We start from the raw sequence: 18,681 nt of genomic DNA on the forward strand, positions 1-18,681 counted from the left end.
ACTAATACTAATATCACCTGATTATGGAATTAAAAGAAACAACCCATGTGATAGTGCTTAGCCTTGACTGTGGGACATCGCAGGTGCCAATAAATGTTTATTTTCTCCCTCTATTTGGAAAATTATTTTTTAAATATCAAGATCCATTATTTGTGAAGTCTTTTCAACCTCTCTATGTACTCCTAGTCAGAACCTAACAAAATATATTCATGTCTATTATAACACTGATGCACTGACCATTTTTTATGGTAATTATTCACTATATAGCTGTCATTCTAAAAGTTCTTGAACTCCTTCTTGTCAGGTGTTATGTATTTTAATCTTTAAAACTTTAGCACTAACAGAGGACCTCACACATACAAAAAGTTCAATGAATATATGTTGATGAATGGATAAATGAATGAATTAATTTCAGGTTAGTAAAAGAAGTGGGAAAAAGCTTCTCCTCTCCCAAAACACTCTTTTTTTTTTTTTGCAGTATGCAGGTCTCTCACTGTTGTGGCATCTCCTGTTGCGGAGCACAGGTTCCGGACGCGCAGGCTCAGCGGCCATGGCTCACGGGCCCAGCCGCTCCGCGGCATGTGGGATGCTCCCGGACCGGGGCACGAACCCGTGGTCCCCTGCATCGGCAGTCGGACTCTCAACCACTGCGCCACCAGGGAAGCCCCCAAAACACTTTTGATACTTGCCAAATAATATTTGAAATCCCTTTAACAAAAAGTCACACAGAGTCTTTGATTTCACCATTTAAAAAACAGAGGTTGAAAGACTTGTGTCATGGGAGCAGACTCCTGAGGTATCCATTCTGGAAAATGCTGTACTGTAACACTTAGCTGCTTCTAGTGTTTCTACCAGCTGACTAAGCCAACACAGCCTTCCCAGTTCACAAAAAACTCAAATTGTCTAAGAGGCATTCCTCATCTATAGTTCACGTCTTAGGTAAACAAAGCTTGACAATTTTCTTGACCAGCTGACTACTTGTTTTTGATGAGAAAAAAGTATCTAGATGAGAGCTGTCTAACAGAAATTTAACCTAAGCCACAGATGTGAGCCACATGTATAACTCTGCATTTTCTGGTAGTCACATTAAAAAGAAAAAGGTGAAGATTTTAACAATATATTTTATTTAACTCAATATATTCACACTATCATCATTTTTCCATGAAATCAACATTAAAAAACTTGAGGTACTATACGTCGTTTTTTCCTACTCAGTCCTTGAAATCTAGTGTGCATTTTATCCTTATATCTTAACTCAGACTAGCCACGTTTAAACTGCTCGGGAGCCACATGTGGCTAGTGGCTAATCTATTTGTGTAAATCTAGAGAATACCTAATCCTAGTTACGGTCACAAGTCAAAGAAAAACAAGTGCCCCCCTCAACCACCAAATATCACCCAAGAGATACAATGATTTCCTAAATTAGTTAGTTTCAGTTGTGTGTGAGCTCTAGAGACAACTTGTTCTCTATACGCCTAAGTTTCCTGATAACCCATTGCATGATGTCTGCCAAACTTGCATCTTTTAACGCAGTAAATACTTTCAACTCGATATTTTATTAACTCCCCAAGTATCCCTCTAAGAGACTATTCTGAACGTCTGAGAGCCAAAGATGTTTGACGATACCCCTTGGCTAGAGCTGAAAAGACATTAGCAAAAATTACAAGTTAAAGTTACACCTCTTTCGCCAAATGAACAGTTCCTTTGAGAAAATCCTTTCCTTCAACTACAAGTAATTGGGGTACAAAGGTGGTGAGAATTGCTAACCTTTCATAATGGTATTTTAATTTCATAATGTCACACTACAAAACTCAGCTCATCCCATCACTAGTAAGTACACTCTGCTATATTCATGGCCAAAGATACATTTATGGAAAAGAGCACCTTTTTTTTAGTGTGGCCCTTTAAAGAAATTTATCATTATAAAATATTTTGACAATTTTTACAACAGTGTTGGATAAAGGCATTTTACATACATACATATATATAATATATATGTAAACATACGCATATTTGTTTCTAGCCACTTTAGGCAAACTGTACTAAATCTGACTTAATTTTGATTTCTAGATGTTTGACTTAAAAAGAATAGCCTCAGAGAGAAAATATTCATAACTACAGGACTTTGACATTCCCTGTTCAAGCTCTACAAATGCATAAAGCTTGATAAATGAGCTTTGGAATTTGTTTTTAAAGCCTTCTTGAAGGCAATCTGCTTACTTACCTAAATTGATCACTAGCTTTTGTGGGTTTGGAAACATTAGTAACTTTTAAAAATTAGCTTGGGGACTTCCCTGGTGGCGCAGTGGTTAAGAATCTGCTGGCCAATGCAGGGGACGCAGGTTCAATCCCTGGTCCAGGAAGATCTCACATGCCGTGGAGCAACTAAGCCCGTGAGCCACAACTACTGAGCCTGCCCTCTAGAGCCTGCCAGCCACAACTACTGAGCCCGTGCACTGCAACTACTGAAGCCCACGTGCCTAGAGCCAGTGCTTCTCAACAAGAGAAGCCACCGCAATGAGAAGCCCACGCACCGCAACAAAGAGTAGCCCCCGCTCGCCGCAACTAGAGAAAGCCCACATGCAGCAACGAAGACCCAATGTGGGAAAAAAAAAAAAAAATTAGCTTCTCTCAGTCAGTTTGGAAAAGCACCATGGAGAACACGTCACAATTTCTTTGGAAAGCTGTTTCCTTGAAACTCCCAACTGGGAGGAAACCCCTGAAATTTGTTAAAATAATTACTACATATCCATGATAGTTAGCAGTGCCAATAATTTGAGATCATTCCTGTTCAGTTTGGGGCATAGCCACATAATTTCATTATCCTTTTGGTTGAACACTTATTTTAAGGATATTTAATGTTTTGAGGCATCTGTGCAAATAGTGTTAGACCAAGAATTAGATGACTTGGACTCTTGTCCTGGTTCTGTAGTTAGCCACCAGTGCTAATTCTCTGGGTTTCAGTTTAGTTATCTGTCAAATGATGAATTTGGAATAAATTATTTTTATGTCTCTATCCTGTTCATATTGTGTGACTTAATTATAATTCTCAATCAAGAGGGAGAGAAGACATTTTAATCATGTTCTCAGAGTCAAACCAGACATGTTTCTTCTCTACCCTTAGCTATTGACAGATATCAAATTAGACAGAAAACACAAAAGCCATCAGAGAATCCTCTCTCTATTCGCCATTAGGTGTGACAAGCTCTGCATCTTAACTCATATTATCTTGCTTTATTACATGAAACAAAGATAAAACTTATCAACACAAAACCTCCATTTTAGCTCTAAATTCAATCACCCTTCACTTACTCAAAGACTTTCTTTCTCCCCCTTTATAACTCTCCCATTCTACTCCATTATTCACATCAGCATGCCGAAGTGTTCCAAAATCTCCCTTAAAAGTGAAAGCCTTCCTTGACTCCAAATCTTTTTCTACTGATGGTTCTTTCTCTCTACTCCATCTTCCCTTTACTGCCAAGCTTCTACACTTACTATTTCTGCATTTTTACTTCCCGTTCTCTCTCAGACTTCAGACTGCCTTCTACACCCTGTTTTATTTCATCTTCTCTTGCTAAAGTAAGTAATGACTTCCACATTTCACTCCACATCTTACAAGGAACTTCTCTCCTTTGGGCTTCTGGGATACCACACTCTCCTGGTCTTTAGCATATTTTTCTGGTCACAACTTCTCAGTCTCTTTTTTCTACTTCTGAGTATTATAGTAAATTCTGAATGTCCAGCTTCTGAATATAACAGTAACTGAAGGCATTGTTTTGGGTGGTTTCTACAAGTCACGTGGCTTTAAATACCTTTAAATGTATTTAATGTATTTACAGTTTTTAGATTTCCAGCCCTGAAATCTAGACCCATCTAATAGCCCACAGCATCTCTCCATCTGGATGTCTCACAGGCACCTCCAACTTAACAGATCACAAATAAATCCTTGATCTCTTCCCACCATACACAATTATCCCCTACACACACACACACACACACACACACACACACACACACACACACACACACACACACACACACACACACACACACACAGTTTTTCCTTCTCTAATCCCCTAATCTCAAGAGTAAATAGGACCCTATCAGTTGCTCAGTCCTGAAATCTGAGGCTCATTCTTAATACTTTACAATGGCATCTAATGAAACACAAAGTCTTGTCAACTGTGTATCTCAAATATCTGTTCTTCTTCTATTTTTATTTTATTCTTTAACTCTCATCCATGTAACTATTGCTTCATACACCCTAGCAGCCTCCTAACTAGACTTGTGACTTAATTTGTGACAAGTTAAGAACTTGTCTGACTCCAAAAAATTTTTTTTTAAATACAGCCCCAAATGAGCTTCTTTAAAATGCAGGTATAATCCTGTTACTTTCCTGCTTAAAATCTTTTGGTGGCTCCTAATTAGGAGAAAATAAAAACATTGTACCGTATGTATAAAGCCTGAAGTGATTTTCATCCCCACGTGTGTCTCTTCCCCTCACCCAGTGCCTTATATCTCCTCCTACTCACTAGTCATGCTCCAGTTACCCTGGCCTTCTTTCAGTTTCTCAAACACATGGATCTTTTTCTATCTCAGAGTCTTTACACACGGTATTCCCTCTGGTTGGAACAATGCTTTTTCCCTCTTTATCTGGGTAATGCCTCATCATCTTTCAGAAAATATTGCTTCCTTAGAGATGCATTTTCTTATTCTCCGATTATTGACAACTGTTATAGGCTTCATAAGCCTGTACTTCTCCTATTTAACAGGTACAACCTTTAATTGTTAATTTGTGCATTATTTGTTCATCGTCTATATTCCTTTTTATTTTTATTTATTTATTTATTTATTTATTTATTTATTTTGTGGTACGCGGGCCTCTCACTGCTGTGGCCTCTCCCATTGTGGAGCCCAGGCTCCGGACGCGCAGGCTCAGCGGCCATGGCTCACGGGCCCAGCCGCTCCGCGGCACGTGTGATCTTCCTGGACCGGGGCACGAACCCGGGTCCCCTGCATCGGCAGGCGGACTCTCAACCACTGCACCACCAGGGAATTCCTTTTAAATTAAGCTTCAGCAGACCAGGGATCATGATAATTTTATTCACTGCTAAATCCTCAGAACCTAACTCGGAGCATAGAACGTCATAGCTGTGGAATCAATACTTGTTAACGAAATCTTATAAGAAAGTGAATTGAGAAGAATAGCATATGGCTGATGAGAATGGGAACAGGAACTTGACTCTCTTCATTTTCCATAGCTCTTCCTCCATACCATGCTGTCATTCCTCTTCTTGACTCATCCCAACCCAGTGTACACCATGTAGCTCAGGCTGATCAAGTGTCTTTGTCACTGACTTCAACGTTGATTTGGCCCCATTTTCATAAGCCTAATCCCTGGGGGGTTCCCAGGCCCTGACCATGCTATCTAACAACTCAGTTTCCTGGGCTTTTTCCGCCTTTATTACATTTATAGATATCCTCAATGGCCTCTGCTTTCCCCTCTCCCAATTATTCTGCATTTTTAGCAAAGCGTTCATTTTTAAAATGTCACTTTTCTACTTTCCTATTTATAGTCCTTTCTTTTCTTAGTCTATGGAAGATCCTGCTAATACGCAGTGTTCTTTTTTTCCCTTAAGCTAGATCTAATTTCTTGTTTTCCATCCCAAAACAGAACACTGAAATAAAGTAAGGCATTTATATACATTGATCCATATACTATGTTTCTTCCACTCCAGGAAATTTTGAAACTTAAAAAAATTTAAAAGTTCAACTGCGAAAGGGTAAATGTACACTTTTTATCAATAGAGCCATTACCTCTCACAAATATAATCACCTTCACAGGAAAATAAAATACCAAGAGGATAAAGTGTGCAAGAGCTATGCTGATGTGATAAGCAAGCAGTCTCCATTAGCACCAGGCCATCTTGGTAGCCTAGCAGACAGCATGGGGTAAGAGGCAACCAGAGCAAATAAAGAAATTAAACCAAGCACTCAAGGGAGAAATGGAAAGAAAAACCCCGCAGAAGTAAATGGGGATGCACAGCAAGTAGTGAAAGAAACCTTTGCAGAGACTGTAAAGTAACTGAATGAAACTATCAACACGCAAGAATGAATTTCAGAAGAAAGCACCAAACATAGATAGTATGAGGCTGATCGGCAGGCCAAGCTCTTCTAAACGAACCCAAGTCCAAAAATCTCAGAAACTTCTTACTGGGACCCAAATCCTCAGTGTGGAATTCTTTCTTTCTTCAAAAGAATCAGCCTTGATGCTCAGAATGCCATTCATTCCTTCACACCCCCACTCAGGGTTCAGGTAATGCAATCTTTCTTGTATTTAATGAATTATGCATTGTATTTTGTTACAACTACTCTTTGTGATAGTTTTTCTTTTTAAAAAATAATCTGCTCAATATTTTGAGTATGCTAAGTGAATAAGGCTTTTTGATGTTCGAGCTATTTCTGCTCCAGAAGTAGCAAGGAAAATTTTAACTAAACTTGTAAATTTTCAGCAAGAGGGACTTTGAATCTGCAGTATATTTAAGTGGCAATTGTCCAAGTAAATCTTAGGTATAGTCATTATTCATGTTAGTTATTAAAACAAAACAAAATAAAACTATTTCATAGATAGCAGGAAAAAATCAGAAGAGTTTATCTCCTGAGTCCAAAGTTTTGTTATTTTAGCCAAATATAACATATAAATGAATTTTAAAATTCAAACTTACTTAAAATTTTAAAAAATGATTAGTTCCGGAGGGAAGTAAAGGAAGATGCAATCAATATTCAACATCCAGATATAGATAATGCTGTCCATGACATTCTATTTATTAAAGTAGCATAAACTTCTTATATACATTTTACAGGAGCTCTATATATATCATAATAACAACTTAATAAGTATTTTTATGTAAATTAAGGTAGTTTTACATTAATGTGGGCTATCCCAATTTGCAATTATTTCACTTGTATTTTTATGTTTAGGATTCCTTCGTGTCATATAAATAATATTAACTTAAATACTGTATTTGGGCAACATTCAAATATCAAGCTCACAACTTGATACATGTGGAAGACCTAATAAAGTTAAAAATGTAGAAGATGGCTTTGGTGAAGAGGAAAGGTAAAAAGATACTTCCTTGGGTACATGCCAGCTTTGAGTCTATGATTTGTGGCCTGTCCTCTCAGAGTTGAAAATACCCAGGGGCTACAGGGGACTGGAGGGTAGAAGTTATACTCTTCCTAAGAATTGTCAATACCACGAATGAATGTCCATCCAACATGCCTGGCAGTTTCTGAAAGCGTGCCAGTTATGGAGATAAGAGGCAGCTGACGTTGTGAACTTGCCCCCAAATCAGGGCACTAGCAGCCTAAATGCAGCTTATACTGCGTATCAGTGATAGTTATCGACTTCCTCCTAGGAATTACTTGTCTCTCGATCTCCACTGTACCTGTATGAGCACCTGCATGGGCACATGCATACACACACTGACACACACATACATATACATTCTTTCTTCAGGTGATTTAGGTTTCTACCCTACACCTGTTGCTTTTCGATCTTAAATCACTGAATCCTAAATCCTTTAGGTTCTCATCCCCTAAGTGAAGAAACTCACCTGCTAAGTGGTATAACAAAAGTAGGTGGAATTCTTAGGCAATGTAGTATATTATAAACATAAGCTGCCATTGCTGTTATTATTTATGTCATTATTATTATCATTAATTATTATTTAAATTCTTCAGAGTAATCCATGTAGGAGATTAATTGGCAGAAAACAAGTACAGAAAGAACTAAAAATTCCAACAGCCCAGCAAAATTAATGAGAAAATCAAGAACACATCTGTATTTGATAGAACAAACAAAAATTATACTTCTTTACCTCAATACTGACCTAGAAAATATTCCTGGGACCCTGGGACAAGCACACTAAATCACTACTACTACTAATGCCAAAAATCAGTTATGACTAGTACATATTTTCTAAGAGAGGATATATGACCTAAATGTTACTAAGTCTTGAGTCCAAGGTCAATTTCATCAACGGTCTTACAATAAGCTCCCCTTCAGAAATGTATAGAAATAAAATGTCTATAATGCACAATAGAAACCACACACAGAAAATGGATTTTTCCAGAGATATGGCAAAAGCGTGCAGTCATTGTTGTGGGCCAGTCACAGTTACTGAATACCTAAAATTTATCAAGCCCTTTATGGAAGTCCTACTTTTAATTTTTAGAAAACTCCATGAGATAAGTAGTAGGATTGCTATTTTACCAATGAGTTAGCTGACTGCTCAGTGAGATAATTCAAATCATTCAAACTTAAACAACTAGAAAATACTAGAGCTAGAATGTGAACCCAAGTCTTAATACCTCCAAAACCTGTTTCCATCTCTGTGTGTCATGCCAATACTTCCAGTTACACAAATGAACTCTTACTTTTGTATGACAGGCAGCCGTAAGAATAATTGAACAAAAGGAACTGATGAACTTACAAATCCACCGTCAATAATAGGAAAGCCATTTGAAGCTGGAGTTAGGTTTGTGATGAAAGATTTTCACTTCCCTCAAGTCTCAAGATTTCCTTCAAGTCTTTCTCTTGATCCTGCATACACATCTTGGAACCAAGGGCTGGTGTTTTGCCTTGAAATTGAGCAGCAATGCCTGGCCCCACGGCCTTGGCCTCATGACCGCCAAGTTCTACCGAGTAGAACTCACCAAGCTTAATTGGGAATCAAGAGCAGACTAGTCTTACCATTCTTTCAGGACCCTTTTGAAGCTGGACCCATCCTATTCAGATGAGGTAGATCTTCACTTACCAGTTTTTCTGTGAACATGTCTTTGCTCTAACAAGTTCAGTCTCCTCAATCCTCCATAAACTCTCCAATTTATTATCCCTTCCATGATTTTACACATACTAATAACTGCTTAGCACATCATCTTCTTTCCTCTGCCCAATGGAAATCTGACCGATCTCCAAGGCCTGGGTACAGTTCTCCCACCATGAGGAAGAATACCCTTGGTCCTTCATTGATACCTCTCATTCTGAACATATTTAAACAAATATGTTATTTTGTGTCTTCCTGATTTGGCCTCATAATATTTAATGATTATTTGAGATGCATAATTTAGCTTTATTTTTCAAGGCTAAAGCTTAAGCTTTATGGATAGGAACAATTTAATGTATTATCTCACACTCTTTTGAGAACATCGGGGTTGTGTTGTTCATCAGTTGACTATATCAGTCTCTTCCAGAAAATAGATACGAGCAGTGATCGGGACCTGGCTTTTATGCCATCCTGCCTGCCTCGTAGATTCAGGGATGGGAGCAAATAATGAGGTCAGGCCTCAGTGAATGACCTTCTCATGAAAATATCCCATGTTCCACACAATGCAGTCAAAGAAGTACAGATTTTGAAATAAGACTGCTCTGGCTTTAAATACTAACTCAGCTGATTAAATAATGGTGGACCCTAGGTAAGTTCTTTTTCCTACATAAATTTTATAAAACACTACATTGTTCACAAAGATGTTAAAATTAGAAATAAAATGTATAAGAAAGTATATGGACCATAGTTAACCATGAATAAATCATGTCTAGTATTATTTCTATAGGATAAATAGCTCAAGGCACCCTGTCCGCCAAGGTGATATACTTAACCACTAATATTTTATTTTTGCCTTAATTTTTTCCAATATTTAATAGCAGATCATGAACTAATGGAACTTTCAATTGCTTCTTGAGTTGCAATATTGGCACTAAAAATCATGATCACTAATTAACATTATAAGAGTCATTGTTGAAATTTAGATATTTCATTGATGAATCTGTTAATAGTACAACATGAAATCAACATTGCTTCAAAAGCTATTTGGGTTGTTAGGGCAAAACCATACGAATTTCCAAGATATTGAGTATCTTTGTCAGAAGTATTAATTTGTACTTTTATTTTGACTTTATGACAGTAACATATGGTTTTATATGTGTTTCGAGGACTTTGTTTTATGGTATAAAAAGTAGTTACCATACCTCCCCTGTTTGACTTGCCTAACTTAGATAATTGTCTAACTTATCTGATTTTCAAATATTTTTATCACAGGGTTTCTACCCTTTCCACCTCCAACAGAAAAACAAAGAGAGAGGTGTCTTACAGCAGCAGCTGTTTCCCCATTCGGTTTTAAGCTGAATATTTACATGACTTCTCTAATGTAGATATTTCGGTACATTTTTTTAGCTGTTAATGTATATACCTGGATTAAATCAAAAGCTAACTAGATACTATACATGAAAAGAAAAAACAAAAACAAAAATGATGAGTCAAACTAGAGTTGATTAAGGGTGTTGGAGAAATGTTGAGAACCAGTGCACCACTAGTGGGTTAATGGTCTCAGGCAGTCATGGAGCCAAACAGGGCTAATGCTCACTGAGCGCTTACTTTGTGCCAGGCTCGTTACTGACAGCTTTATAAGCATTGTCTTAGCTTCACAGTAACTTCACAGCAACCTGTAAAATAGGTACTCCTTGACTCAGTGAAGACACATAGTTATCCAGAGCTACAGTAATATTGAGTGAGATGTATGAATCCCATCTGTCATTCAATATAAGTAAAGTATATATAGATTAGATCTGCATTCATGACAAGGATTGCATGGCTTTATACATCACAGAGGAAAGTAGTCACATAGTGTTTTTTCTTTCTCTCTTTTTCTCCTAGAATGATACTCAGTGAGAGTCTTTATATACTATCATCTAATTAATCTGCCATTGTCCATGTATTTCAACATGGACACCTATATGCAGAGTAACCACCTTGTAATTTGACTAAATTATTAGGACAATAAAGTTAAATATTTTGAACAACTCTGGGCTTAGTTATTTAGGTATAGAAATGCCATTTGAATGAATAGAATTATGTATCAATATATATATAATGCAGTAGTAGGATGAAGTTTTGTTCAGTTCATAAGTGAATGAGCCAACATCATTTGAACAGAAAACAGAAAATTGTTGGGGTTTTTCCCCTTTGGTGAGTGTGTAAACACACACACCCCAAAATCTATTCTAATTTTTACTGAATTTTCAAGATAGGTTTGGATGAATTTTGGATGGCTGGGTTATACCTCCCATCTACTAATAAAATTAAGTATCTGAGGGCTAAGTGAATATACAGGAAAGTTAAATTGCTTAGCCATATTCAAAGCACATATTGGATGATCTGGCTAATAATTAAGTCAATATGGAGAGCCAGCTTGAACATTTTAAGCAAAAACATCCAAATGAAAAGATGTGACTTTGTCTAGATCATGTTGTATGGAGCAAACTGTCAACAAATAGGTGAGTGATGCTATCATTATCACTTATCCCCTCACGTTTCTATGGCAAATTCTTCAAGACCAGTTATACCCTTGAATGAGGGCCAAAATCCTGAAGCAGAATTTTCCATGGCCTCTGCACAGAAATTTCAACACATGTCACTTACATGTGGGTGAAATACAGACTAAAACAAAAAAAATATCATCGGATAATGGCAAAACTCACCATTTTCCTTCCATCTTACCATTATCAATCAACACCAGAAATTGGCATTTTATTTTTTTTGACACAGTATGATTCCTTGAATAATAACTACATTTTCCAACTGTTTAGCTTGTCTAACTTATCTAACTGCCAGTTATCTAATTGCCCTGACTTGAGTAGATAACAAGTAGCACTTGAGTATAAGAGTGTGACTCAGATAAGGAAGATATTCTTTACCTGGCTCTAGAGAGTCCATGAAGGGGCTTTATTATATCCAGAAACTTGATATTAAAATTAGTCTATATGTTCAAACAATACTATTTATGCATAAAGAAATATCTTGAGATTACACACTAAATTTATAATGGTGGCTAATCTTGATGAGGTGGTAGGGAAGAGAACTTCAGTTTTGATCTTTTTTTAACCCTTTGAAACAATATTTGTGAATTACTTATATAATTCAAATTAATTTAAAAATTGGATATAAATGTTCATTTGTAATTTTTTCTGAGGATAGGGGCAGTGTTTTCATCTCATGACAAATTATATGCATCCTTTATATTATATATTTTAACTTTGGAGAAAAATGATGTATTATCTGGCCAGAGACACACTAGCTTCAAATTTTGTACAATTGAAGTAACTATTTGAGGGGTTTCTTTCACTTTATTTTGTTTTTCCTTAAATTAACTGAACAGACTTAAATATTAGAAATAACATTTTTGAGCAACTATCATTTATACATAGCATCTCATTTGTGGTGCTATGGTATGGGTCAGATTGTACAGTAGGTGAATTTCAATACAACCTTACCACTGGCTGAGTCGTTGCCATGGTGAATCAGGAGTCTACGTACTAAGTATGTGACTTGATTATGCTATAAATTTCACTCACCTAAAGTAGAGGATTTTTTAAGCAGATGAACTTATGATGTACAAATCAAGTATGCTTCAGAAAAATAAGCAATAAAAAGCACTCAAACTTTATATGATTTTGACCAGAAAAACTTTGAATATTTTAAAAAACTATTTTACATGTGGGGTAAGGAGCCTAAGAAAAGTTATTTTAATATATTTAATTTATAGAATGAATATCAGATATAGATGGATGGAATTCAGCATGGTATGTATCAAATAAAACTCAGTATCAGATGCTTCTCTGGACACCACCATTTGAATCTTTAGATTTTTCAAGTACCAACTTAGAGCAACAAAATAAAATTCTCCTAGATCTGTGTACCACTAAATATAATCCACTTCCATTATACATGATTCACTGGAGACTGAGAAAAATGACTATCCCACAGCAGCTTGGAAACATAGCCCTGTCTATTTAACTCCCTGTCAATATACCTTACACATCAATTATATTTCACCATGCCTATGTCTTTTCCAAAGCAGTTTACTCAATGGTTCATTTATTGTTATCTAGTAATAATGTATTCTTTCATGCTCTCAAGGAGGTGTCTATATAAACTGTAACAAAGAATCAGGAGGCGGCCAAAATCCTATAAGGCATTTATAGCTTTCTTTCACTATGAAATTACAGTTAAGTAACTGTTCCTTCTAATTGCCCACATCTTTTAGACTGGTCGCAGGACGTACCCTTTGCCTGATTGTGAAATAGTGACTGGAGATAGTCTGTATAAGCATCCACCTTGTGGATTTTAAGCCCTTTTTCTTTTTCTAAGCCACTTAAAAAGTGTTGGCAAGAATGTGGATGAATTGGAACATTAGCACACTGTTGGTGAGAATGATAAATGGTGTAGCCACTATGACAACGGTATGGAGGTTCCTCAAAAAACTTAAAATGGAACTACCATTTGATCCAACAATCCTTTTTCTGGGTATTTAGCCAAAAGAATGAAATCAGGATCTCAAAGATATATTAGCATTTCATGTTCATTGCAGCACTATTCACAATAGCCAAGATGTGGAAACAACCTAAATGTCCATCAACAGATGAATATGTAAAGAAAATATGGTATATACATTCAATGGAATACGATTCAGCCTTAATTCTAAAGGAACGTCAGAAGGAAATTATGTCATGTGTGAAAACATGGATGAACCTGAGCACACTATACTAAATGAAATAAGCCAATCTCATACAAACAAATACTGCATGATTCATCTTATATAAGGAATGTAAAATAGTGAAGTTTACATAATCAAAGAGTGGAATGGTGACTTCCAGGGGGTAGTGGGGAGAAGGAAATGGGAGTTATGGATCAAGGAGCATAAAATTTCATTTAATCAGATGAATAAGCTCTAGAGATCTGATGCACAGCATTGTACCTATAGTCCACAATAACATATTGTACATTTAAAAGTTTGCTAAGATCTCTTAAGTGTTCTTATCACAATAAAATACAATAAAAAAATTTTGGTCCAATAATTTTTCCAATAATCCAAAAATATCCAATAATAATTTAAGTCCAAATAATCAAATAGTTGCCTGAACTCTTAGTGCATTTGACCTAGAAAAAAGCTTATGATGTTGAGGTCCATTATAATAAGTAATCCCTTCGTAGTGCAGTTTTTATTTCCATTGGCTTCTAAAATTTAATTCAAAATCTGGCAATAATGATATTTGTGTTGAAAAAACTTCATGGCACCAATCAAAACACACTCTGATTATACACTATGACCTGAAAGGTTAATTAACATAAAATCCCATCCAGTGTTTATAAATAACACAGATTTTAAATTCACCAAATACCAAAGAGATTAGTAGTTTTCAATCTAGTTTTCTGCTGCATATTCCTGCAGTCTCTTTGGGAACTAACATTTGGTGTTATTATTATTATTATATTAAAACTGTGAGGAAATAAATCTATTGCCTTAGACTGGCACGCAGCCTCCCATGGTCTGGTCCCTTCCACTCTTTCCATCCTTATCTCTCCCTCACGCACGTAAGCCCCAGAAAAATAGAAGAGCCTATTCTACCTGAAACACAACCCATCCTGTCCCAGATTTTTGTCTTCATCCTTGCTGCCTAAAAGTTTCTCTTTCTCATGCCCTTTACTGTTAGTCTATGCACCCAGTACTAGCTGTTTGCATTTATTCAGTGCTTACTACATACCATGCATTTTACTAAGAGCATTATTTCATTTGCGACTTCTAGCAACCCTATTTTACAGAGTATGAGGAAACTTTGGCTAGTCATCCAGACAGTAAATGGCTAATGGCTGAGCTGCGATTTGTACCCAGGCAAACTCCAGATTTCATACTGTGATACATTACTTAACACTGTGATACATTAATTCCAAGTTTCAATAAACTTTAAAGATCAAGAGAAAAATAATAGTTCTCCCATGGGTATTTCCTCTCTCCCCTTTATCTACTCCTGTAACTCCCTGAAGTCAAACTAATTTCTCACTACTGATAAAAGTTTGTGACATACCCATCTTGTTTCCTCTGCTAGGCATTCTGATTCACCTTAATAGGCTTTGTGTTAAATAGTAAAACACCTTGCATATGGTAAGCCCTCTATAAATACTGGTTATATGAATTCATCATCGCCAGAATTAAGAGAGAATTCAGTCTGTATCACAAATGACCTCTGAAAAATTACTTTAAAAATCAATTTAGCATGCCTATAATGTGATAAACAAAGATCAAATTTGGATATTTATATCTTCACAAATTTGATTTTTTATGTAGAGTTAATAAAAGTGACCAAATCTATGGACACTCCAGTTTTAAATCCATTCATTCAATCATATGGATTTTTTTTTTTTAACTGAATCAGACAATAGAATTTGAAACTATTATTTGAGAATCCTAGGTGAATTTTGGTTACTCTAAGGAAACAAAGTGTTAAAACTGGAAATAATTCTTTATGATAATGACTGTATTATTATTTTATTTGCTTTTACTGAGCTGCTTCAGAATTTTCATTTTCTGTACATGCACATATGTCGACTCACCTAGATAATGGTAAATAGTTGGGAAAGAAAGGAAAAAATCATTTAATTATTTTTCTTACTTGACACTAAGCAAATGTAACCACTTTTTTTTATTCTTGAAGGTAAACTGGATACTTTAATGCTATTTAGATACAACCTACATTTATTCACTCAGTTTCTTGAATTTCAGAGGGGAATTGATTTGAAGAGTATTTGAGGCTTCTTCCTCATAAGCCACCAGAAGATCACATTTTCTTCCCGTGATTTAAATGTTGACATTACAGTTAATTTTGACAATTGTCTGATAGAAGTTTTAAAGTCTAACAATTTCTATTTAAATAATAATAATAATAAAGTAATAATACTACAAATCTCAAAATAATCACTACTACATATAAGATGGAAAATTACTAGGTTGAAGATTTGCCTTTTAGTCTTTCATACTTAAATTTAAAATATACATTGATAAAATTACATAATAAAGAAAAAGGTAATTATTTGAGGTTGGTGGTAACTTATTGAATTCAGAACAAGGATTCCTAGAAAAATTCCATGTTAGAGATGAACACCATTTTTCTTTCTTCTTATAACTTCTGCAATTTAAAAACACTTCACTCTGAAAAGTTAAAATATAAAAACTAATTTTCTAAAGCACAAGTATGCCAGTTTTAAGAATGCTAGAACTTCTCTCAAAAGTAAATTGCTTCAGAATTATTCTTTAACTCATAAATAATTTTTTCCTCGGTGACCTAGAGCATGACTAAGCCATGACTGTTAATTATACTCACTGATTATCTGTGACAGAATAACATCCTATTAAACTATCTGAGAAAACAGAATCAAGCCAGAGACCCAGAAGGATGTGGATATAGCAGATATATAACTTAAAGCAGAAGAAAAGCTAATTTTCACAATTAGGCTCACACTAGGAATAGTGCTGAGTTATTTTATTGATCCTTGGTGGAAGGAATGGGTCTCCAAAGCTTTCCTGGAGATTCACCCAAAGTAAATAAACAAGAAGCTCACTGGGTCTGCCCTCTGACCTAGAGAAAATTATGACATTTTCTCTGAGCATTAGGTACTCTTTAAGCTGAGTTATTCTTCAATTAGAATGTTACATATCATAATCTGTTGTTTACCTTATTGCCTAGAACTTACAAAAGAGTTCTATAGACGCTAACAAGGGAAAATTAAGAGCAGTGTTTTCTGGGATAAAATGCTCCTTTCACACTCACACCCCATTTCTCCTTTTGTGATATCGGTGTTGCCTTTAGTGTACTTTGGGCACTGTTATCCAGAAATAAACGCACAATTCTACCCTTGCTTGTTCCTGGTATAAGAAAATGATATGACACTTTCATTTTGATTTTCCTTGTAAAAGAAATTAAGTGAGTCTGCCCTTGACAGGTGTGATGCCCCAATCAGCACCATTCCGCAGGCTTTTGCAGACTCAGCCAGTGGAAACTGCCCTCCCCCCAACTTTAAACAAAGCCATTTAATGTGGTATCAAGTCAAGGTAAGAAAAAAGGAAACACACTAATAAATAAAGGACAACATAAAGTATAGCCTGCCAACATGAACCTACATGCAAGCCGGAGGAGATTTATAATTTTCTTCCCCAGGGAGGGAGTGACTAACGCACACACACTGACCATCACCGTAAAGAGGTAAAGAGAGAGTGAAATGGCTCAACGTACACACACCCCGCTCCATACCGGGGACGAGTCTCCAAGCTGCGGCTTGTGCTCTCGGAGGGCCAGGCTGAAGCTGACCGCTCCTACGGCCACGCTGGACACCCCCAGCCCTATCTCCAGCACAGAGAGAACCAAGAGGCTCCCAATAATCTGGCCGCTGGTGCACATCCTTCCTCGGTCATCATTCCTTCCAGATCAGAGAGAGAAGCCAACCATCCACCTTCTTTCTTCCACTATCCTCCTTACCCCTTCTGCCCCCTACCAGACCCCAAAACTTTTCTTTCTTCACCGGCGAAGCATTATCCACAAGGACTGGATTTCCAGAACTGGAGACCCTCTTCCCTGACCGGGTCAGAGGCAGAGTCGCTCCATCCCCTGGCACGTTCGGACAGTGATCGTAGAAGGATTTTCCCGGTTCGGTTCGGTGGTCGGAGTCCAGGAGAGGAGAGCACACCGGTAGAAAGGGCTTTCAACAAGGAGCTGGAACCCTGGAGGAGCCACGGAGCTCCGGAGCCCCGAGCCTGGAATCCGGCTCGGGAGGCGCTGTCCAGAGTTCTGCCGCGTCCCAACTCTCCGCAGGGAAATCCCGCTCCCTCCTCAGCCTCCCAAACCCTTTCAGGCTCCCCTTTCTTTCCTTGCCAAGTAGATGAGCTTTGCTTCCCCAGATCCAAGGCGGAACTGCTCAGAGCTTCTCTCTCCCTCTCGTCTCCTTTCCTTTGTTTTCGTGGTAACACAAAGTGCTTCTACGAGTCCCTTGGTCCCCAGGCTGAGCGGGCAGATGAGATTCAGCACCACACTCCGCACAGTTTCTGTGTCGCCAGAAAAAGCGACCTTGTCTGATGGCCTTTTTCCGTCTGGGTTTCTTCTCCCTCGTCGTCGTCCTCTTCCTCCCCTTGTCTCTTGATCTGATTCTCTCTCATTGCAATGACCTCATTGGGATTTAAGAGGGTGACGGAGGAGGGAAAAGCTTGATCTGTTTGTGGGTCCAGAACCAATACTCTAGTCTGGCCCTTGATCGGCCCCGCCTCGGGACGCTTACCACAGGGATCCAAGCGATCCCTACCTTCGCATTCCCCCAACCCCCCTCTCGCTGCCTTCTGGGCTTCTGTCCAGATGGGAGGGGAGGGGATGCCTACGTCAACACGGGCTCATTCTGTATAAAACTTTCTTCTGCGTGTACACAGGGTGACGTGGGAGCACAGTGTGTAAAGAAAGGCAGAGAGAACACAGGGGAGGGAGAAAATACAGACTCCTAAATTCACTAGGACTCCAAAGAACACTCACCAAGGAACTCCTCTCTCAAGAAGAGTTACACTCAAGCCTGCTTTAAGGAGTTGGCCACTCCCTGCTGTCACAACCTGTCACCTTCCATGTCTGAAGGTTGGGAAGATGCAGTTGGCTGGGGCCTCACCCCTGCGGGGGAGGTGCCCGCGGTTCCTCCCCAGCTCTCCCCTAGCAGCGCAGCTTTGCGCGTTCTAGGTAGCATCACCAGACCACATGCCTGGGACTGCGTGTTCTCACTCATATTCAAGAGATGTGTATATTTCAGTACTACATTG

General features: G+C 37.6%; 1 protein-coding gene across 2 annotated transcripts in view; it reads right to left on the minus strand.

Moving 5' to 3' along the window:
* TMEM196 (transmembrane protein 196) overlaps positions 1-17,290 on the minus strand; it is a gene marked incomplete at both ends in the record, with an annotated part of 51,731 nt that extends 34,441 nt beyond the window's left edge. Inside the window, one exon of one of the 2 annotated variants that reach the window (XM_082661455.1) lies at positions 17,144-17,290. In XM_082661455.1, the coding sequence (XP_082517581.1) occupies positions 17,144-17,290 (147 nt within the window). Of the gene's footprint in view, positions 1-17,125 lie in introns of both variants that reach the window. The other variant, XM_082661454.1, reaches the window with a different exon arrangement.
* Between the last annotated feature and the right edge of the window lie 1,391 nt (positions 17,291-18,681).

The sequence above is a fragment of the Grampus griseus genome, assembly GCF_964374135.1.
Source record: "Grampus griseus genome assembly, chromosome: 9".
Taxonomy (NCBI): domain Eukaryota; kingdom Metazoa; phylum Chordata; class Mammalia; order Artiodactyla; family Delphinidae; genus Grampus; species Grampus griseus.